The 24,237-nt window shown below is 38.8% G+C and overlaps 1 protein-coding gene across 1 annotated transcript; it reads left to right on the top strand.

The window, feature by feature from the left end:
* On the top strand, positions 1–23,891 carry GABRA6 (gamma-aminobutyric acid type A receptor subunit alpha6). Its single transcript, XM_065408853.1, has 9 exons — positions 1–38; positions 255–373; positions 902–969; positions 2,403–2,623; positions 2,711–2,793; positions 3,952–4,095; positions 4,541–4,693; positions 9,074–9,333; positions 23,595–23,891. The coding sequence occupies exons 1-9, from the start codon at positions 1–3 to the stop codon at positions 23,889–23,891; spliced, it is 1,383 nt and encodes a 460-aa protein (XP_065264925.1).
* Positions 23,892–24,237: the final 346 nt, after the last annotated feature.

The following is a 24,237-nucleotide window of genomic DNA, read 5'->3' as shown; positions in this document are numbered from 1 at the left end:
ATGGCTTTGTTGTTCTCTTGGATGTGCATCACTATCTGGTGAGTAAGCTCTTAAACAATACTAAAGACAACCAAAGACTAAGCAACCCAACTGCCCTGCCCGGAGTCGAGTCAATGGGGAAAAGGGGATGGGTGGTGGAGTGTATGTTTCCTGGTGTTTCCCTGACGGCCCTGGCTAAAGAAAAGCAACTGTTGACTTTGCACGGAAGGGGAAGGACTGGCTGGATGATGGCATTGTTGGTGTGTTAATTGCAGTGTAGACAAGGCGCTGGGGAGCCAGACTGATGAAGGGAAACTGTACTCTGAAAACATCACCCGAATTCTGGATAAGTTGTTGGATGGATATGACAACAGGCTCCGACCTGGATTTGGAGGTAGAGGAAACCCAGTCTCTTTAACTGTAGCGCTCCCCTCCCCTTGTGTCCTATCTGTTGTTGAAAATCGATCTTACAGAGGAAACAGCTCAATGCCCTGGATTCCTATCCCCTTCTCCTATGGAGAGTCACACCAGTGGAAGGTGTCCTCCCCCCACCCCCTTCAATATAGATGTGTCTCTTCCAAACGGATACGGGGCGGTTTGCAGAAAGTTTGCATCTGAATTACCCCCTTCATAATGGAGTTGTTTACAGGAGAAACAATTCCTGTTGATTTACACAAAACCGTAGCAATCCAGAAGCAGGAGGTCAAAGTGAAAATTGTTCCCTGCGTACACCCCGTTTGTTTTGTAATGCATTAGGGAACAAGTTCCTCAACAGCAGTTTTGCTGTGCCCCGGGGCCACGCTCATGCACTAGACAAGTTGCTGTGTAGGTATGCGGATTGATGAGTGAAATCCTGTCGATAGCATACATCTCTTTACATCTGACCCTGGCAGTGCTCAGAGCTTGTTTGAATGTCCGCTAGGTGCTGTTACAGAAGTCAAAACGGATATCTATGTGACCAGCTTCGGTCCCGTGTCAGACGTGGAGATGGTAAGACTCATTATAAATTACATACACCAGGGGCTCGGTAACAGTTCCATTTTTTTGACATTCTCGCCACACAAACCGTGGGATCTTTCCAGCATGGGAGCTTCGCTTGTCCCTGGCCCTGGTCTTGTTTTTCAGGATTCATTACGGTGGCATCTGAGTGGACTGTCATTAGAGCAGATTACTAGGGTTTAATCTTCTTGACAATCTCTGTCTCTGAGGGACCGAGCAGAGAGCATTTTACTGTTGGTTCGCATATAGCGAGTTCCACAATTGTGTCAACCTAACGGGCCATGCAATTTCGGCAGCATTTGCAAGGAAAAATTGAGAGAAATGTGTTGCAAATAAGTTTGTTTCCCAAGCTAAAGCAACGAGAGCAATTGTTGATTTGCTGAGTGTTGAATGAAAGGAAGGATTGGTTAAAGATGCATAAGCACCATTAAGAAGATTGTAGGAATGTGTGCTACAATGCATAGCTTTACAGCAGGGCCGCCTGTTAGGAAACAGAGTAATAAAATAAAGACATGAGTAATTCAGGAATACTGCTGAGCTCAACCTTTTCCTTTTCTCAGTAAAGCAGTCGAAGCTATCAGGCGTGGCACCCGAATACAGGTAGCTGCAGACTCCTATAAAAGTTATTCGTTTACAACAACGTACATAGAGACCAATAGCAAGAGTTTAACCCATCGAAACTAAACCATTCCCCATGCTCCCCAAATAATTATGAAAAATATTTTCATTCTAGTAATGGTGTTCGCTCTCCAGCTATGAGTCACAGTGGCTGTATATTCTCTAACTTGGGCGGTTACTGTTAGGTGTCTATATTTGGGCTTCTGAGTAACTTGTTTAGGTGCTTAAATATGGATTTAGGAGACTAACTTTAGACGCTACTCTTTGAAAAGTTTGACACGAACATTAGAAAAAGTTTTTGTAAGCATTAATTTGCAATAGCACTATGAAGTAACTTGACATGCTGTGTAATCACACTATAATGAATATGTATAAGATTTTTGTAGCAAATATGCAAAATAATTTGCATAAGAGATATTGAGGGTGTCTTTTTTTGTTCACTGTCACTAAGTACTGAGAGTTTCTTTTAGCGGTTATAAAGCATATAAAACTAGACAGTTGTATCTCCTTACAACAGCAGTCATTTGAATTAAATTATGTTTTGTGAGAGCAAAATGAACTTTCTTTGTGTTCGTATCAAATTATCTGTTCAATGATTAATTTGCAGCTCTTTATTAAAATAGTAAGAAAATAGGATATTTTTCTCATAGACTGACTTTTTTTTAGCAACTACTTACTGATAATAGGATTAAAGCGATTAAGCAGTGGTGAATGAAATGTGGTTACCACCTGTGTTATGTCCTCCACTGAGTTATATTAGGTCAGTACTTTTGGCCATGACCTATGATTGATTTGTTTTCCTGTAGGAATACACAATGGATGTTTTCTTTCGGCAGACTTGGACTGATGAGAGGTTGAAGTTTAGTGGGCCAACTGAAATTCTTAGATTGAACAATTTAATGGTCAGTAAGATCTGGACACCAGACACCTTTTTTAGAAATGGAAAAAAGTCAATTGCTCATAATATGACAACTCCTAACAAACTTTTCAGAATTATGCAGAATGGAACTATTCTCTATACGATGAGGTAAGATTCTGCTGTGCTGTTTCCTGTTGAACTTGTTTTCTTCTGTTAATGAAGGAACTGAGTACAATTTATTTTAATGTATTTTAGACTGACCATTAATGCTGATTGTCCCATGCGGCTGGTAAACTTCCCTATGGATGGGCATGCTTGTCCATTGAAGTTTGGGAGCTGTAAGTTTTGTAAAAGTTTCAGATTTTTTAATATATATATATATTCATAAAATGGGGTCTTAGGGCAGTCCTTAATAGGAGTTAACTAACTATAGACCCATATCCCACATCAGAATCTGCTCATGCATACCACTAGGACCAGGACTTTGCATAGTCAGTGGAATCCAGGCTAGTGGATCTCATTGCAAGCTCATGGCTATAAATTGTATTGCTTTTTGTTATTCTGACACAGCCAAGTCTATACTGGTACCTTTTAAACAAATCTGTTGTTTTAGCAGTGAAGAAAGGTTATCATTACATGCCCTCATGTATTAAAGAAACTGGTATATTTTGAATGAAGAACTATGTTGAAATGACCACTTGCAATCAACAGACTTTCTGCCCTCAGCTGGAGGGAACCACCCCTCCAATGTGGGCAATAGCAGAGTGAGTGGGATAACTCTCAGGGCCCTGACAGGCTCAGAGACCCACATGTGGTAGATATACCACATCAAGAGGGGGCTTATGTAGAGAGAGGGGGACCCATCATCCCAGGGAGCCATAGTGATAGCTTATGTTTCTTAATAAGGCTCTTTAATGGTAGGTAGATGGGTGGTGGTTGTAATCTATGTAGCGCCGGGGGAAATAAATACAAAGGCCATGGGTACAGGATCACCTTTTATTTATGGAGGGAAACAAGACAAATATTAAGGGAGAACAATGCATTATGAGTTGATAGGGAATTTTAAAATTAGAATAAAAAAGAACCTTAATGTAATTTAAAACCCTCAAGCTGAGGCATGTTGTTAGTCTACATTATGGGTTCTCAACCTGGGCATGAGCACCGTCTGCCATTCCTATGTTGCTAAATGGGAGAAAAGGGTCCTGTGGAGATGTTAGCTACATGGGAGCCAGGGCGGAAGAGGAAGGTTGAGAAGGAGAAACTATTATTACTATTACCCTCATCCTTCCTGTCCCTGCTCCTGTTTATTATGCTCAGGAGTTGAATCTTAATTAGAATTGAATTTTAATTAGATTAGAAAGAGTTTGAAATGGTAGGGACCAAGTCTCCTTGTTTGTACTACACCTACCATAATGGGGCCATAGTATTTATTTTGGCCATTGGGCATTACTGTAATATAATTAATACTATTGATTCTTTTCTCCGTGATACCCCAGATGCCTATCCAAAAAGTGAAATCATTTACACATGGAAAAAGGGACCTCTGTATTCAGTAGAAGTACCACAAGAGTCTTCCAGTCTCCTCCAGTATGATCTTATAGGACAAACAGTGTCTAGTGAAACAATTAAATCTAACACAGGTAAGACATAGCCTCATGTAGAATTGACACATTATAAAACACTCATTGGAAACAAACTAAATTGTTTTCTTTTTATCTCTTAACTGTTTACTCTTCTTCCCCTAACTAAAACTGCTGAAAAGGTTTTGTTTGTTTCCTGCAAAAGATTGATTTTCAACATATTGCTCATAGGTGGGCAAAGTTTAATGTAACTTTCAGGAACACTGCTTTTTCAGTAGCAGAACAACATACCAAAGTAATAACGGATTCACCTTTTCTCTTTATCTCGGTTGATTCACTTTAGCTTCTATTGATCAGCTAAACTTTATCATATAGTAGGAGGCCCATTATTCGCCACTGCTTTCCTCAAAACACAGCATATTAATTTAAGACATTCCAAAGTTTACTCCAGTAATGTTTGTTCATATATTGCCAAAATAATGCTGACATACTTGTCTCCTAACAGGTGAATACGTAATAATGACAGTTTATTTCCACTTGCAAAGGAAGATGGGCTACTTCATGATACAGATTTATACTCCCTGCATTATGACAGTCATTCTTTCTCAGGTGTCTTTCTGGATTAATAAGGAATCTGTTCCAGCTAGAACAGTTTTTGGTATGCTGTGTTAAAGTCTCTGCAACAGCTCATGTCATCATTCCATTTATTCATCGCCTTTCATTGCTTGTTTGTTGCAGGTGAATATTCACTTCAGCTGCTCTATTTTCATCTGCAAAGGAAAATAGGCTACTATCTCATTCAGACATATATTCCATGCACCATGACTGTAGTCCTGTCTCAGGTTGTGTTTTGGATCAACAAAGAATCTGTTCCAGCAAGAACTGTGGCTGGTATTAATGTTTTTACCATGAAATTCATTTGTTGTATTGAATCCACTGTATTGAACAGCTACTGTAGTGTGATGGGAATTTGTTTTTAAGTAGAGAAAGAAAAAGCTAATGGATCCCAGGGAACAAAAATAAATAATTGTATTGAAACCAAATAAATAACGTTAAAAAAATCCTACTAGGAACAGAATTCTGTTCTTGGAAAAGTTACATGGTCAGTTTTGACTGTTTCTGCTGTGTGGTATCCATAGACATTCCAGGCATACGTGTACGGAGAATTTCAGAGTTAAGATCCACCATTCAGATTTGAGAACAGAGGTTTTCTCTTGATTTGTATTCTGTTAAAACCAATACTTAAATTCAAAGAAAGGTTTACTAATAAAACTAATGAAAATTAAATGTATAGTGTTAAATTGGAGAAGTCTATGAAAAGTTATGTTAAAAGAGTGACAAAACGCAAACAAAACCCCCATCACAAGCTCTTTTCTCTGCCTGTCTCTCATGACATTGGGCTGCCTTCTCTCCAATGGCTTGGGTTAAAGGGTGGACTATCAATTGTATATTTTGGATCCTCATCTCTGATTTTTTTTTTTTTTGCTTTTGTAAGTTAGACTCTTCTTCTGTTTACTTCATTCTTAATTTTGGACCTGTACTGTGCCTATCAACATCAACGACAAAACTTCCACCAACCAAATGGTTGAGAAGGACTGGAGTATAATTAGAGCTGGACAAAAAATTCTCATCAAAAATATTTACAGTGAAAAATGGAGAAAAATTGTAAATTTTAATGCGTTTTTCCCAATATCATTTTTCAACCAGCTCCAGGTATATTATTGTAAATTCCTTGGAGCTCAGTCCTGTAGTCTTTGTACAGACCAAACTCCTGTATTTGCCTTTTATACTAAGACTGCAGGATCTAGGGTCTTATTTTAAAAAATGTTGGTTGCCCAACTTCAGGGGAGAGGAGGACTGGCTTTTATGGGTCTCACTTAACTGCAATGGAACTATTAATATATGTACAGCTACTCATGTGCATGTTAGAGCCACTGGACACCTTGGGCCCAATTTTTAGAAATGCCAACCGCACACAACTTTCATTGACTTGAAATAGAGTTGTGCGTGCTTGTTCATTCTTACAATCCCAACTGCAGTTGGGCACCCTAAAAAACAAAAATGTGGAACCCAAAATTAGAGACCACTTTTGAAAATTTGGAAATTAATTTTTATTGTCTTAAGTATTCAGACAGAACTGTAAAGAATAATCAGGTAGTGGGATGAGTTGATATAATAGATTTTAAAGGGTGCTTTATTGCTATTGAAGTGCAGTGTGTATAGAACAAATGTGGGTTGACAATCTGACATCATAATATAACACTCCCAGTACTGTGTAGTTCATGGAACAGTTACAGATGATCGGAAACATATCATGGCATATTTGGAGAAATGTATACTATTCACCTGACAGGCTGAATGGGTGATTTGGAACTGCTCAGTCTATTGGGTAAATAGGTCTTCAGACTAATGTTTTAAAAAATATTTACAAACATCTGAAATGACAGCTCTTATGAGCCATTTCAGACTGAAGAGTAAATACAGAATTAGGAACAGAGGAATATTCTTAGAAAACACAGTAAATGCAAGTGCCATTGCCAGTTTTGCTGAAAATTAGTAATAGCAAGCCTGACACCTTGTACAAAAAATATACCAACTTCATCAGTCCTTACTCAGGGCATTCAGTCCAATGATTATACTGAAAGTTTCAGCAGAGTAAGGACTGAAGGATTTATCCCCATTACAGCCTGAACTTGCAGTCTTTATTCAGAGAAAACGCCCTTGACTCCAGAGAGTTTCACCTGAAAATGATTGCAGGCTCAGTTCCTTACTACCTAGAGCAAATTATCGGGCCCAGTGACAAATCAGAGGTTTAAAATGGAAGACCTGACATCCCATTATGTATAACATTGGAAAACACTGATGTTATAATTATTATCTAAGTGAATTTGGCTAGAAAAGTCATCTGAATTTCCCCAAATTAAAGGTTTAAAGAGGAGGAAAGGAGAAATTAATGATGGGAGATTAAAGCTAGTTTGCGAAAACCAATTCCAATATTATATAAATGGGGCAACATTGTAAGCAGATTGAATCCCCCCAAAAGGGGTGCAAGACTACAGTCTACAAATATAAGGAATGCTATGATCCCAAGATGAAGGAGAAGCAGGGGCCATAAAGATCTGCTTGCTAGAAACTTCTGAAAGAAACAGTGTGGTAGGCAGAACCATCTCAGGTACGGTAATATTCCTTTGTACTGCTATGTACTCAAAAAGGGCAGTGGATTCCCAATGTGCATTTCCCTATATATGTATTACTCCCGGCCTGGAGTGGAATAAAGAACATGGGTATTTCTAACTATGCCTCATTAAGAGTCATATGTAAGTTATCCTTTAGCTCACACCCACTGTGTTCATGGTTTCACCACTTCATCCAGATGCCATGTCTGTCTCAGAGTCCTCACAAAGAGTCCCCTCTATATGAATATTTAGCTAATAGATTCAGGATGGAAAATCTTATGCACAGATAGATATGATCAGCTTTCTCTTGTTTTCGAATCACACTGGGAGCCAGAATTTGACCTTTGATCTATCATATTCATTAAAATCTCAGATGTGGACAGATTCTTAAAGCAAAATTTTATAATGCAAGTAGTGAAATAAAATGAGTTTTACATAGTTATGTTAACTGACCTCTCTTAAATCTTACTGAGAAATATTCAAAATCTACAGCCAAAGATAAACAAATATCAATTGTACAATTTTTTCAACTGTATGTTAGCATTCTGCAAGATAAGGCAGATTTTGTCAGTCCAGAGCATTTCAAGAAAATCACCTTCTAAAATCATACAGCCCTCAGTGATAGGAATCTTCCAGATTCCTAATATCTAAATTCCAGTAGTGATAAGTATTTATACAGACACTGAATCCATCATTACATTACTAAATATTGCTAAATAGCACATGACCATGTTCTAATCTCAGCACATATAATCTTGAAAAGTTCACCCGTGTGCATATGTCAGACATGGACTTTTGACATTGAATTATACCTCAGGCTTATTTCTATTTCTGTTATAAAAATATCTGCCAGATTTTGGGGACGGGAGATATTGGTTTTTTTTTAATCTTCTATTTGTATTTTATTAAAAGCAGGTTAGTTTATGACATTGGAACTGTGGTACTCAACTGCAGATAGTTGACAAGCTGCATCTTGAGAGAGAGTTGCAGAGAGAGCCCTAAAATAATCAACTCACATAGTCCAGAAGCTGCAGTGAGGTGTTACATCAGTATGTGATGACACTGCATTCTCATTGCTAAGCATCATTCATAGCATATTGATGATGAATACAACATAACATAACATAACATAACATTTTCTACCTTCCCACCCACCCTTTCCTGATCATTGGGAGGAGAGAAACAGTGTTCTGCAATCTATTTACTTCAATATATGCTATCCTCAGACCCACCTGCCACAGTAGAGAGTGAACATTGATCTTGGAAGCTATCCTGCCACTGGTCTTCATGCAGAACTCCCATGAGTTCTGTATGACATCTTATGTCCCTTCAATGTAACCCCAAAGTGGGGTGGGTGGAGAAGGATGCTGAAATTACATGTTACTAAACTATAGTATTTTAACCTGGATTATTGCAATAGATAGTGCTCACTAACCCATAGGTAAAATAGGTTTTTGAAATCTGAGCTCTTCCCTTCTTATATGGGAATTGCCTTGTGTGGTCCTCATGTCATTCCTACAACTACCTTGTCTAGAAAGTGGTGCTTCCAGGCATGCTGTTATGTCCATGTTTTAGCATCATTCTAGAAAGAATCCTTACTCACTGGCTGGGTATCTTAACTTTACATTTGTGTACCATTTTAAAATATGGCATACAGTCTAGTGTGGCTTATTCACTATGGTTAGATATACAAATATGAACTATTTGAAGCACAAGGAGTACTTTGCAATCTGTTAATCAGCTGATAGGGAGCATAGTAATGAAACAATAGGAAGTATAATCTATATATTTATAACAATTTATAAGCAATATGGATGTAAGCAAAATCCTAATACCTTAATTTTCATTCTGTTATTTTAAAGGGATTACTACAGTTCTAACAATGACCACTTTAAGCATCAGTGCACGCCACTCTTTGCCCAAGGTGTCTTATGCTACTGCCATGGATTGGTTCATAGCTGTGTGCTTTGCCTTTGTCTTCTCTGCACTTATCGAGTTTGCAGCTGTCAACTACTTTACCAATCTTCAGACTCAGAGAGCAATGAGGAAGGCAGCCCGGGCAGCAGCACTAGCAGCAGCACTATCAGCAGCAACTGTACCGGCAGAGGACGAGATTGTCTCGGTAATTGCTCATTTTTCTAATAATAAGCGTCATATAGGAAGAGACAGCCAAAGTAGTGAATGCAAAACAATTGAACAATGTTAAAGTGATCTTAGTCTGGAACAGATTACATAACTGAGTCACATCAATTCAAACGTCAAGGAAGTTATTGCTCTAACGTCAGAAGGTGAAAGCAGTTCATTTTTAGTTGTTTGTATTAAGTGGAGATATTCTTCTTCAGTCATTCTGATTTATATAAAGCAAAATAATTAAAGAAAAACAACATTAGAGTGTTACACACAAATACTTTTTTCAAGCAATGCTGTAAGTACTGTGATTCAGGGAAATAATCACCAGTATGCGGACTATATCATAGTAAGATTGCAGAATTTGCAGGACACTGTTCAAAAAAGAGTGAGAGCGTGCATTGGCTAGATGGTTACAGGATCACTGTAATATACATACCATAAGTGGGTCAACTGAGGGAAGGGGAATTAGCTTTTACATAAACTTGGCATCTGTTACTTGCATAAAGAGCTGTGTTGGTGGAAGCTTTGAGAAAGACACAGAGATACAGTTTTAAAGGAAGAGTGGTAAATATTCAACACATGCGATAGACAGAAATGCTTTCTCTTATCAAAAGCAAGATATGCTAAATGGTTGAAAATTGGTTTTAAATATTTTCACTACCAAGTCTCCCTAAGTAATGATACAGCCCCCATTATCACCAACTTCAGTTTATTTATATGCACAACACTAATCCAAGCTAAGTTAATATTATTATCATCTCCGATTACAGATAGGGAACTGAGGCACATAAAGATTAAGGGACTTGCCCAGGGTGACCCAGAAAGAGGGTAGCACAACTGAACCCAGTTCTCTTGAATACCATTCCACTGCCTTAACCACAAAGCCATCCTTCTTCTCCATGTCAAATCTCAAAGTCCCTCGCTAAAACATTTCTATTTAAATATGTTTTAGTGCAGCTAAAACTGTAATAGGTTAGGTGTACCCAAAACCATTTTGAGTAGTAGGGTACATTTACTAACAAAGGTGTAGTTGTACAGCCTGTTGCTGTTGCTGCTCCCCATTGAAATAAAAAACAACATTTTCCCTGACATCAGAGCAGAAGAATTGGGCTCATAAATCTCAGGGCTTGTCTAGAAAAACAGCTAGTGTGTGGCAAGCTGGGGTGCAAGTCTACAGTGCACTGGTATGCCGTTCCCTAGTGTGCTTTAATATACTCCTGTAAAGCAGAGTAGATTAAAGTGTTCTGGGAAGTTTTAGTGCATGGTAGCATGGTGTACACGGACAACTAGCATACTGTAGCTTGCCGCACACTAACTGCATGTCTAGAAAAGCCCTCAGTGCATTTTAGTAAAGATTTGTTTTAGCACTGGGAAAAAAATATGAGACTCCAGAAAAGACGGACAAAAATAAAGAAAAGCAGATTATTCTCATAACATCTTTTGTCTTTCATAAAAGTTTAAAGAAACTGTATCACACATTACAACTCAGAAAACGAGTGCTTTTTTCCTGCCCAGATTGTGTAAAATGAGGTTAAAGAAATCCCCCCAAAAACTCAAGCAAGACTGACTTGAGCAAAGCTAGTAATGTGTGATAGAGTTTGCAGAAGTTTGCAATAATGGAAAATGAAAAAGTAGATTTTCAATTTTGATGAAACTTGTAAATAAATAAGCGTAAAGTAAATATAGATGTGCACGTCCAATATTTACATTTTTATTATTCTAAGGAAACCTTAATAATAATTTGCCTCATCAAAACTTACAACAAAAACAGATAATATGTTTGTTAATGTTCAGATAAAGTAATTTTTTTCAAATGTCATGACATTTGAGAAAGGCTCAGTTGTTATGACTGAATTATTATTATTTGACTGAGGACATTACATACCCTATGGGCTGTATATTGTAACAGCACATTAATGCTACAAAGTAAAATGCTACAGATCTAAAGACTAGAAACACTTTAAAAGATTTTAAGTCCTTTTTTTTTTTCAAATATAACTTTTTCACAGGAAATCACTCAGGCAAATATCAAAATACTAAGTTAAATAGATCACTTGGCATGACATAGCAAAAGAAAATATTAACAAAAAGCACATCCCTATCTTAGAATAAGAACCCTAAACTGGAAAGATATTTCGGGTCTGAATCCCTGAATAATCCTCTTCATCATTTGTTTCATTTAAAGACCCAAATATGTAGAATACTAAAGAAAATATAATATGATCTATAGAGTGTCCATTATATATAAACAATGAAATTAATTCATAGAGGACAGAAGGAGGAGAAAAGAACAATGTGATAATGGTCCATAAAGTCCTGCATTCTTGGAGAAGGACAAAAATATAATTTTACACAATTTAGAGTCCAAACACAGTAGGCAGAGACATCAAATTATATCCAGTAAAACACTTACTTAAGTACTGCAGTCATTAAAATTCTGAGATCCCAGAAGAAAAAAATTATATTAGAAGATCCAACTCCTCTTCATAGGTAGACAAACTTTTGCCTCATTTTTTTTTGAAGACACCAATACATACAGTGGAACCTGAATAAGACAAGGTGGCTCAAGGAGGCCTGGCAGGAAAACTTGCCGGATGTAGTTCCTATTTGCTGTTCCCAGAAGTAGCAGTGAGGAGGCCCACCCACAGCACTGGTTGCCAAAGGCATCATGAGCCTGATCCTGCAAGGTGCTGAGTGCCCTCAGCTCCCACAAAACAGAGAGTTTAGCAGAACTCTTCCATTTTTAATTCAAGAGTCTCTAGTGAAAAGAACATTACATTCATGTTGCAATTGTTCAATCAAATACCAAAATCCAATCAGCACTTTCATTATTCTCAGCCTCTTCATCAGTTCTCAAAGTCCTCATATTGGGTTTCAGAAATTTACAATCCAGGATTTTGGGTAGGATTCTGCTCTCTCTTACAGTGAAGTTCGGATTTTGCACCATTCTTATAAGGTGCAAAATCCGAACCATATAAGGCAGAACCATTGCCTTTCACAGAGGAGCTCCCTTATTTTCTAGCGCTAGTGCAGATCACAGTGGGGTTTCAGCTTCCCCAAAACTGGGCCCATATTCAGACAGTTTAACTTCACACTGAGCAATTACAGAAAGTGACTTTTTGCAGTTTGCCCTCCTCTGCATAGTCTGCTGTGGGATGACTCTGCAACAGATGCTACAAAGCAAAGGAAGTGAGCGCCTGGCTGCTGAGGACATTGCTCCCCATAGCTGCTTTCCCAGTCATGCCAGGGCTTGATTCTAAAAAGCCTGGCAGCTCCCACAGCTACTGAAGGGATTTACATATTCTCCATACCACTGCAGCCCAATCTGAACACAGGCTAAAAGTCTGACCTTGAAGAAATCAATAAAGCAAACAAAGAAGTTTGAAATTCGCACTCTCTAAAGTTTCCCTCTCAAGTGTAGAAGTAAGTACAATCAATACTTCCCTCTTTTTTCACCGTTTTAGCAATTAAAACCTAGCAAGTGCGTAGTAAAATATCTAAGAAACACAGTCTACAAATATTTTCCTTAACAGAGCTATTTACAGATAATACATGGCATCTAAAACTAGGAAAGAAGCAAAAACCAACCAAGCAAACAATATAAGCCCTATACAAAAGTCTCCAAATTTAAAAAGGTTGCAGACAGCAGTGCATAGAACTTCTCCCCAAGCAGAACTTCAGAGTTGGTATCTTCAGAGAGTCAGCGGTCACTGTTTATACCTGTGGAATATTGTTCCACTTCCACCCTGCTGGTTTAGCATAAGGATGTACCCATCTCCTCAGGAATAGGAAAGGGAAAACCAAGGGAAACCACAAGAATCAAGAGTTCTTACGAACTAGAAGAAGGAGATGTAGCAAGCAGTTGCAAAAGTGGCTTCTTTAGGACTGCAGCTGCTTGACTCTGTTAGATTTAAAGGGCTGACCCCCATAAAGGCATGCTGGGAAAAATTCTTGTAAGAAGGCAGCCCTGCTTCAAGGGGAGTTAATAGGCACTAGAATGTCATTAAGGAAGGTGTTTTGAGGAAAGGAGGTGTGTGTGTGTTTTGTATACTGCCTCTATATCACTCTCCTATTTGTATAGTCTCTTTTTCCTTTTCTTTCTAGAACCCTGCCCCTTCTGTTTTTTATTCAGTTCCTATGCTTTGGTTCCTTACTCCTTATCTGATTCTAAGTCATATCATTGCTTTCTTTTACAGTTCCTTTTCTCTCTGATTTCTGCAAGGTCTATTTCTTCTTGTTCTAGATCCTTGTATAATATTGTTGCAGGACTTTATGTCTTTTCTAAGATGTCTTCTGTGTGTCTCAGAATTTTTTTTTAAACCAGGCCCCGTGCTATTCTCCCTCAACAATGTTTTAAAGAGGACATTTTTTCTCTAACCCCCCACCTTTCTAAGTAGCCACCAAGTTCTCTGCTTCACGTGATTAAAAGAAATCCCTTAATGAAAAATCTTCACGTTCTCCTATGCCCTCAGATCTTCTTGTCTCCTTTTCTGTTCAGTTCTATTATTTCTCCAGCAGAGTGAAAAAAAACCTTTCTTCCACTATAATGGTGGGTTTTGTTTTGTTTTTTGGTGATTGCCAGGGGTTTAGGTTTATCAGTTGGGAGTTTTAGGAGAAATGTAGTGAGCAGTGTTTGTGTCAGAAGGAAGAGTGCTATCTGCCTTCTGTCTTTATAGAACTTACTCCTTAGATAGTGAAAGCTGATGGAGAATGTTAAGGTTGGGCTAGTTACTGAAGTGTCCAGGAGCAGAAAATATAAAAGGGTTGTGTCTGTGTTAGACTGGAAATCTTTCAGTGCTCCCAATACAATTTCATTAGTGGTATTAATGGGGTGAGTTACAGTGTAAATAAGACACCAGCATTTTTGCCATCATGTCCTCTAAGCCTGCCCCAACCAGTCTAAGTGATATGGTAGTGTGTATGCCCCTGTCTACACAAACACTTCCATTGGTGATATAGTAACAATGAGATAGTTGCACCCAAACATTTCATTGTAGCAGACAAGACCAGAGAGAAGATCTAGTATTGATGAAAATTCAAAGAGTCATTTAAAAGCTTTAGTTGGTTGAATAGTTTTAAACCTGTCAAGTTAAAGTGGATTCAGAATATGTTCAATTTTTTACAATTCCAAATCTAATTTTGTCTTCTACAAAAATCATTCAAAATACAGTAGAAGTGTCCCTCTCACCCTTCGGGATAGTTAATTTTGTTCAAATGCCTCTTTTATTCAAAATCTCTTGCTAATATATTATTACATAATCCTCCACCAAACCTCTGTACTCTAAAAATAGAGAAGGCACAAGGCCAAATTCTATTTTGTCATTCTCAGTGGAGTTGCTACAAACTTCCATTAAGTCCTTGGACTCCATTGTTTTCAGTCAGATACAGTGGGCTGAATTCTGCTCTCAGTGAAGTGATACAAACCCAGAGTGACTTCACTGGTTGCCAAGGAGTCACTATGAATTTACCTCAGGTAGCTCAGAGCAGAATTTGGCTCATTGTATTTTGTCAGCTGCAGGTGATCTCTGTGTGAAATACAAAACTATGGGCATTCCACTCCAAAATATGACAGCAACAAGCTGAGAATGCATCTGGACCCTGATGGAAGCCCATTTTTATTCTTACAGTAATTACATTTGTTCCAGCATATCAAAAACAAACTCAGAATCTATAGCATAGGAAAGCAGTGCAGCTTTTAGATTTTATTCCATTTAAAATATGTGTTTGTGTTTTAAATATGAATCATATTGTTTCTTCCTCACACCTCTCTTTATTCAGTAGGCCCAGATCCTGAAAGTGTTGCACGGGTCCCTAGGTGCCTAGAACCCTCTGGATTTTCACTGACTTCAAGAGGGAGCCAGAGTCCCCCAGTACACTAGAGGACAGGGACCTAAGTCACTTAGTATGGGTGCCTGTTGTACAGTATCCAAGAGCTTTTGCAGCATGACAGTCAAAGAGCTTAACAGGGATTATTTCCTATACAGCTGGTCAGAATTTTTGATGACATTTTGATAAACAAATGAAATGTGAAAAAACCAACAAATAAAAACCCCTTCCAATTAAATGTTTTTGTGAAAGCATTTTGCTGTTTGTTTTTTCAAACAGCTCTTTTTCCTAAGCCACAAAGTGATATGGCTCCGACAGCAGAGGATTCTTATTCTGTCTTTAAGCAACATTCCTCAAGTGTAGAGGAGCCTGATGGTTTTCCAGTATAAAGGATTTAGTTCCCTGAGATTACATCAATCAGAATATGTTGGACATGTTTAATGAGTATCCTGATGTGGCTGAAAGGAGAGGGCAAGTAACTGATGATCATTTGGATCCACATGAGTTAAATGTTTCCTAGAGCTACAGAGCTGGGCGATAGGGATGGGAGAGAGAAGAGAGAGTTGAAATCATACACAAATATATGTTAAATGTCTTGTATGATATGAGGGTTTTTCCCCACTAGCATTTACACATTTTTGCACAGTATTGCAGTCTGATCTCAGTAGTCACAGCAGCACATATTAAAATAGGACAAAACAAATGTGATTGCACAGTAAAATGAAGGAATATCACTTCTTTTTGTATAAAAGCTGCAAAGATTGCACAAAGTAAGTGGAGAGACTGGCTTCTGCTCACAGTTCCACTCCAGAATAATTCCATTTAAATTGCTGGGTTGGCACCAGTGTATCTAAGAGCAAAAGTTGGCTTTAAACATTTAACATAAATAACATAAAATAAATATTTTTTTTCAAAGGCCCTGCAGTGTCAGTCTGCATTTTGATGTGTCATATCATGGAACTGCATTGAGATAGCAAGATCATAAATCTTTAAAAGAGCTTTTTTTTTACCTGCTGAGATGTGATGTTGGAGTTCTGTGTTTCTTCTGCAGATGTTAATAGCATTAGTAATAGCTGTGGGCCCAGTTGTGCCAATTCCTTACCTGTTTTAGATGTTGGTGATGGAATCAACAGATGTTGGGAGCAATGTAGAACTTTGGAGAGAAGGTTACTAATCGAGGGCCAGACAGTGAACCTCTTATGCTGACTGGTAAGCAGTTACTCATAAAGTTGGTCTCGTTGACTTCATTGGGATTACTCTTATGAGTAAGTACTCACCAGTGTGAGTAAAGGCTCAGTAATCTGGCCCAAATTGGAAGTAGATTTAATATTTTCAATGGTGTTTTGGTTTTAAATCTATATCTGTGTCACTGGGATCTAAAAGAGTGTCCTTAGAGTCCTTTTGCCATTAGGTCAACAAACAAAAATAAGAACAAAAGCTCTTAATAATTGATAATAATCAATTATTAATTATTGTTATTATCTAAGTTTTGTAGTGTCTAGGGTCCAGATCCTCAAAAGTAGTCAGGCACCTAACACCCATAATGGAAGTTAGGCCCTTGAATAATCTTTGAGGATTTAAGGCCACTAGTTAGTGATTTAATTTATATTGTGTAGCACTGGTAGGAATGTCACATATTCATAGGTATATTAATAAGAGGAAAGCGGGAAAAGAGTAGGAGATATGCTTTTTTCTTATTTAATGCTTGTCCAGGCATATTTGAGCTTTGGCACTAATTTCATTTTCATTCCAGTGTGATGACAACAAAATTCTATATCCTTAGCCTAGTAAATTACAAAGGAAATAAGAAATATCACATTTTTCTATCTGAAAGTTTAGAGTTTATTGCCATTATTTTCTTTTGCCTTCACTGTACTAACAGAAAAAGTACATAATCTTAAATGAGCAAAGGAGACAGCAATTAGAACAAGTACAAATTGTTTTAAAGTTTGTTGGTATCTAGGCACATACATAAGATGCTCATTTTAGTGCCATGCTACATGCTGCACTGACAGCAAAAACACATATCCACAGTACAAAGGAAGGCAGATTTATAGATAATTTCAAAGTGAATTTTAATTAGAAATATGAAGAGAAAAATATACACACAAAATTAATAATACACACACAGCATCCCTATAAAAACAGAGAAGGCTAGAATACAGAATTACATACACTCCAAAGCGATAGTTGCTCTATCTTTTCTAACTGGAGGTAAGGGCCTGATGCTGCAATTTGCTGAGAGCCTCCTGAGTTGTGCCAAGAAAACCCTAGCAAAGTCAATGAGAACGGAGGGAGATAAGTATCTGGATGGAATAGACTCCCAGCTGCTTTGTGGGCATCCAAAGGGTATAAATTAGTTTAGTTGTATGACCTTAGTTAGTCCTAGACAGCACCTTACTGCTCTATGCAGTACAGCACCTCCTGTTTAATTTTGAGTCATCGTGCAAAGGTCCACACGCATGGGTCAGACTGCAGGCATGGAGCAATTTTTTTCATTGTGCTGCAACATCACAAATGTGCTCTGTCAGCAAAGAGGCCACATAAAGAAGCCAGTTTCTTTTGAAATTTGTCAACTCAACTAACAATGTTTGAGATTTTGTCTTAGGTGCGCTGGACAAGTTTGCTTTATTATATCCCATAAAAGCAGGGATTAACATAGCTTGCTAGTTGTAATAGTTCATATATTTTCTTTCTGTTTAGTGTTTTGGCAAATTTCATCACTGCATCCTAATCTCAATGCTCTTTGTCAAAGAAAACACTCAAAAGGGAAAATCCAAGTAGAGAAAATTAATGACTACAGCAACTACTCAGAGCTCCCGTCCTCACGCACAAACTTTATCAATTTAATTTGAATGAGAGCCACAGGTTGTTGCATCCTCTTGCTGCTGTTCCTTTGGCCAGTGTCTCTGGGTGAGTCTTCATTGGTAGCTGAGAAAAAGTTGTATTATAAATTGGAGAATAATTTACAATGATAGTGTTGGTAAAGACAGTCCATTGCACCACAACAGACCAAGTCCTAGGCTTCCATCTGCCCCTTTTGCATTGTTTAAGTAGCAAACAGGGATCTTTAAATTGGTTTAAGCAGCTATTTGAGGTTTCCCCTCCAGAGAGTTATACCAGCTCTACCTGATGTTCCTCAGTGTATGGGGCATGCCCAAGGAACTGGCCATTAATGGCTGGAGCCATAATGTGTCCTGGCTGCTGGAATAGGCCATTGAGGTGTAACTTAAAGCAATTTGATGCTCCTTTTAATTTAAGTGCTATCCAGCCACTGGCTAGGTCCAGGGTTGGGAGCCTAAAACTATCTTGTCTCTCTCCTTTCATGTCTTCTGCTGAGCACAGCTCAATGGGACCCAAGAATTGGGACTAATTAATATATTCCACCTTGAATCTGTGATCAAGGATTCTGTGACTGCAATGCTAAATGAAAATATACAGGTGGGCCCTTGAAAGTAAGGGAGAAGTTAAAATAAAAGGAATCTCCTGTATCTTGTGGTGGCAAAACCTCCCCACATTTATCATCATCTGATGTGAAGAGCATGTTCCTTCATAGCATGGTAGGGACAGGAGTGCTGGAACAATTCATATAGTGGGAGTGCTGAGAGCCATTGAATCAAACTATAAACCTTGTATATGATGGAAACCACTTCAAGCCAGGGGGATGCGGTAGCATCCCTGCGCCCCTCCCTCCTCCCCCGCTCGTTCCCCTAGTTCCAGCGTCTATGGGTAGGGATGTTTATTTCTTAAAATTTGTGCTATACTAAATAAAGAACTGCCCACACCATGCTCTGGGAATACTTCACTCTTAAAAATATGTCCCCCAATAAACAACCTCCGACAAGTACCTGCAGATAACCCACCCTTGCAGCAACGTAAATATAACAAAGATTTAATAAACCCACTGAAAAAATCACCACCTCAGCTCCCCTCAACCAACTCCCTATACAAAGGGATTTGCTATCCTTGCAATTACAGTGGAACAATAGAAAGAATGTTAATGTACCTTCTGCCAAAGCATCATCAGCAAACAGTGGGCCTATTTTTCTTTTCACTATGGATGTCTACACAGCCTGGGGGAGCGAGCTTCCCAGCCCAGGTTGACAGACTTGGGCTAGCAGGGCTTGGCTAGTGGTCTAGAAACAGCGCTTTGAAGTTGCAGCTTGGGCTGGAACTTGGGCTCTGAAGCCTAGAAATGGGGATGGGCTTCAGAGCCCAAGCTCCAGCCTGAGCAGCAACTTCAAAGCAGTGTCTACACAGTTATTTTTAGAACACTAGTGTGAGCCCCGCTAGGCTAAGTCTGTCTACCTGGGCTGCGTAGATATACCCGTTTCGACCAGCTATACACCATGGTATCTCCTTGACTTCAGTGTACTGAATCCTGTGTAATTCAAGGCAGAATTTGGTCCGATCTATATATGTCAGAATGCTGTTTATTGACAAGTGATATGATGAAATAACAAACACTTAAAAAAAAATTCTGCTCATTTTCCTGTACTGTGGCGAGACCAAGCCCTCTTGTACTAAAGCTAAAGACAAACCACATTGTGTGTCTAGCAAATTCCAGTTTCGAAAGCAGGACACAAAAGCAGAATGGGATAGTGACTCTGAGCGAAAGTAATGGCTCAGGCTCAAACAGCCAGTCTGTTTAGAGAGAAGGATTATTATGATTAGTGCCAGTGCACATGGATAACCCTCTTTCTGTTTCTGTGACACATCTGTGGATGATCCCCCCTTCAAACCTGTCTGCTGCTTGCAGTGTAACTGGAAAATACAAAAATCAAACATCTGTGTTCCAGATAGACATAGCCCCACAGTATGTATGCCACTTATAATCCATCTGCAAAACATGTTACTCTTCAGTTACTTGACATAGTGTGGGCAGGGGGCTTGGGATTCAGGAAAGAAATGGGTGGGGGGAGGGGTAGAAACAGAGAGAGAGAGAGAGAGAGAAAGCATTATCTGTTGTGCAAATAGAAGCTTATTTTTCTCCACTGCCTTCTGTTTATGTCTTCTTAGACCAAATTCTGCAGGTGGATACACATATACAACTTCCATCAATTTCAATGGGAAATCAGCATGTGCATCCATGAGCAGAATCTGGCCTCTTGTGAGAAGTGTGTGGTTCTCTTTCATATAGCAGTGATACCGAATACTAAGAAGATAATTCTTTTACATCCCTTTTGTTTACCAAACATAAGACATATTGTCAATACCAGGTTATCTGGTTATCCGTAAGTGCATGATATTAACTATAGATTACCATAGAATAGAATAACTGTTTCAACACTGTGACGTTGCACTCTATATGATTTTATAAAAATATGCTAATGTAACTGGAATATGCTTCATGCAAAAGATCTCTTGTAAGGTATCATTACAAAGCTTATAATCTACTGAGTATGATCATCGTATTTGTATAAATGTACCACTCTTGTATCTGAAACTAGAAATATGAACTATAACTGAGGGCCTATTGTAATTATGCAAAGTGTGGGCCATTAATGGTGGTTTGGAATCTTAATGGCTCCCATTAGTCAGGACAATTGACTGCAGATGGCTCTGTTTTACCTGTAAGTCTTCCTGTATAGGTGTGTGCTGGCAAGTGGGTAATGAAGTCTTACAGTGACATGTGATCATGTCACCTGAACTGGAATCCATCTTTAACCTACTGTTTTTCCATTGAGAAGGGATGGGTGGGGGGTGGGGTGGGCTGGGAACCCAGAGGGACAAAGGATTCCCGCCTTATGCAAAAGATATATAAATGGGTGGAACGGAACAAAGAGGAGGAAGCCATCATGAGGAATCCCCTAGCTACCACCTGAGCTGGAACAAGGGCTGTACCAGGGGAAAGGATTGTGCCCAGACTGGGAAGGCGTCCAGTCTGTGAAAGAGACTTATTGAAACATCTCTCAGGGTGAGATTTTATCTGTATTCAGTTTGATTAGAAATAGACTTGCGTGTTTTATTTTATTTTACTTGGTAATTCACTTTGTTCTGTCTGTTACTACTTAAAACCACTTAAAGCCTACTTTCTGTATTTAATAAAATCACTTTTTACTTATTAATTAACCCAGAGTATGCATTAATACTCGGGGGGGGGGGGCAAACAGCTGTGCATATCTCTTTATCAGTGTTATAGAGGGTGAAGAATTTAGGAGTTTACCCTGTATAAGCTTTATACAGGGTAAAACAAATTTATTTAGGGTTTGGACCCCATTGGGAGTTGGGCATCTGAGTGTTAAAGGCAAGAACACTTCTGTAAGCTACTTTCAGTTAAGTCTGCAGCTTTGGGACAAGTAATTCAGACCCTGGGTCTTTGTTGGAGCAGACGGGCGTGTCTGGCTCAGGAAGACAGGGTGCTGGGGTTCCAAGCTGGCAGGAAAGGCAGGGGCAGTAGTAGTCTTGGCACATCAGTTGGCAGTTCTCAAGGGGGTTTCTGTGATCCAACCCATCACAAACACATGTTCATCTCTTTATATGCTAAAGGCCCAATCCTGCAGCTTCTGCATTGAAATGAAGTCCATTGCATGGAGCAGCTGAAGAATCAAGCCATTAAACTTTTACAATAAGACACTGGGATGTTCTTAAATGAATGATTGTCATAAAAATCAATGTCCAAATAATGAATTTTGCAGAGTTTTGAAACCAAAACTAGATATCCAACAGCATTTTACCGTGCTATACAATTCAAATATAAAAACATAGAAATAGCCATATTGGGTCAGACAATGGTCCATCTAGCCCAGTATCCTGACTTCCGACAGTGGCCTGTGCCATATACTTCAGATTGTCCAGTCCCAGCTTCTGGCAGTTAGAAGACACCCACATTATGGGGTTGCGTCCCAGACCATCTTGGCTAATAGCCATTGATGGACCTATCCTCCATAAACTTAGCTAATTCGTTTTTTAACCCAGATATACTTTTGGCCTGCACAACATCCCCTGCCAAAGCTGACTGTGTGTTGATTGTGCATTGTGTGAAGAAGTAATATCACAACTCTATTTTACAATACAAGTATTCTTGTTAATCTAATGATATTTAAATTGCTGAAGACTTCAGTCATTGGTTCCAGTCATTCTGTTTCTGCAGAGGATGATTGAAAAAGGTCTTTAGGTTTTCACTAATTCACATCCACAGAGATTATACCCAATTTAAGTGCCAACATTTTTATCCATAACCCTGAAACATAGGTTCTTGGGACACCTTCCTTCCTCAGATTCTGTAAGCCTCAAGCCTAGCTATGATGATAGTAGACAGAACTGAGCAGAATCAGTGAATCCACTGGATTGTTAACTCTTTGGGGTAAGGGCTGTCATTTGTTCTGTGTTTCTACAGCAACCAGCACAATAGGATTCTGGTCTATGACTGAGGCTCTTACATGCTACGGTAATATAAATAATAAATAACAGACTCACATGGTAGAAAAACTTCAGTGGCAGGAATCGAGAGAGAATTAAGATAGAACTGAGCATAGATACCTCCCTGGTGGTTAAGGAGCCCCAGGAGAGTTCATCCATGCTTAATAAGCACAGTCAACCTGTTTTCAGTCTTTCTGAATCAAGCAGGATAGGAAAACATTTAACAATTAACTGGGCATTCTCTGGATCCTTTATAGGGAAGGCAAACACAGAATGCATCAGTGGATCTGGCTGAATTTTATGGATTTCATGGCCTGGTTGAGTTCTGAGAGGGGTAGTTTGGCAAGGGGAACAATGGAGGAACAGATGTTGATGTCAGTGATCAGTGATGGTCAGTGCTATTCTGCAAAGCATGAAAAACAGCAGGGTTTCATTTTTATTAAACATAGATTATGCTATAAAAAAGTGGCAGAAAAATCCTAGTTAGAGAAAATGTCTGTCCTCAGCTATCTGTATGCAACATCAATTGGAGCCAATGGGATTTGTGTGTACATATCTGAGAGTAGAATTTGGCCCTATAAGTTGAGGCACTGACGTAGAAGAGAAGTATGGGATTTATGTCTACTTAATATCTTTTCTTCTGTGTTCTCTCATCTGTCTTTTCTCTCTGGTTTCTCTTCTGATCTATTGTCTTTCCCTCCCTCATCGAACCCACATATATAATAATGGTAACACAACATTATTTGTAGAACACTTTTTCTTCGATCATCTTATATCAAAGCTCTGAGCCAAATATTGCCTCAGATATCTGCATGCATCTTTCATGTTGTGAGAGTGGTGCACATATATACACCAGAAAACTGACTCGGGCCATTAGCATGTCTATGTGTATAGTTCTGTGTGTACTTTAAACTGTGCAAAGAGGAATACAAAAAAAAAAAAAAAAACCTTCAGAAAACCAAGCAGAAAGGCAGAAGGAAGCCTAATTTCAATATGTTGAAAGAAATTGCAAACATGTGTCTCAAATCTCACAGCTGAGAATCTGGTAATGTTTTCTCCCTACAGCATTCTGATTCCAATTGTAACCTGAAGAAGCGATTGAACTCCACAACCTCTCAGACGGACCAGTCCCCTGAAGCCAGCATAATGTCCAATAGTGCATCTCAAGGTCAACCGACATCTATTCCCCCGCCAGCCCCACCACTGCCACCACCACCACCACCACCACCAGCAATCGGAGGCACTAGTAAAATAGACCAGTATTCCCGGATCCTCTTTCCAGTGGCATTTGCAGGATTCAACCTGGTATATTGGGTTGTTTACCTTTCAAAAGACACTATGGAAGTGAGTACTAGTATTTAATTGTGTTCAACTGTTACAGAATGGAAGTATGCTTTAGGGGCCAGCATTTTTTTTTAAATCAGCCTTGGAATTTCAGTTACTCAGTTCTTTGCAGCATGGAAATTTGTAATAATATACATTAGCAGCCAATGAGAAAGGAATATTGAAGACAAGGAAGTAATGCTATTCATAGGGGAGAAATTAAAAACTTTTCTTTCTACATTGGGCAGGTTGGGGGCAGTTGTCTAAGACTGTGTATATGACAGTATTCCTAGCAAATTTTATTTCTTTCATCACTTAATCTTGTTAGGTGTGTCAAGGAATGGTATAGTATTTGTTGAAGAAGTGAAATGAAGGCGATAAGAAC

Source organism: Emys orbicularis, chromosome 8, assembly GCF_028017835.1.
Source record: "Emys orbicularis isolate rEmyOrb1 chromosome 8, rEmyOrb1.hap1, whole genome shotgun sequence".
NCBI classification, from domain to species: Eukaryota; Metazoa; Chordata; order Testudines; family Emydidae; genus Emys; species Emys orbicularis.
This window is presented reverse-complemented; position numbering and strand designations above follow the sequence as displayed.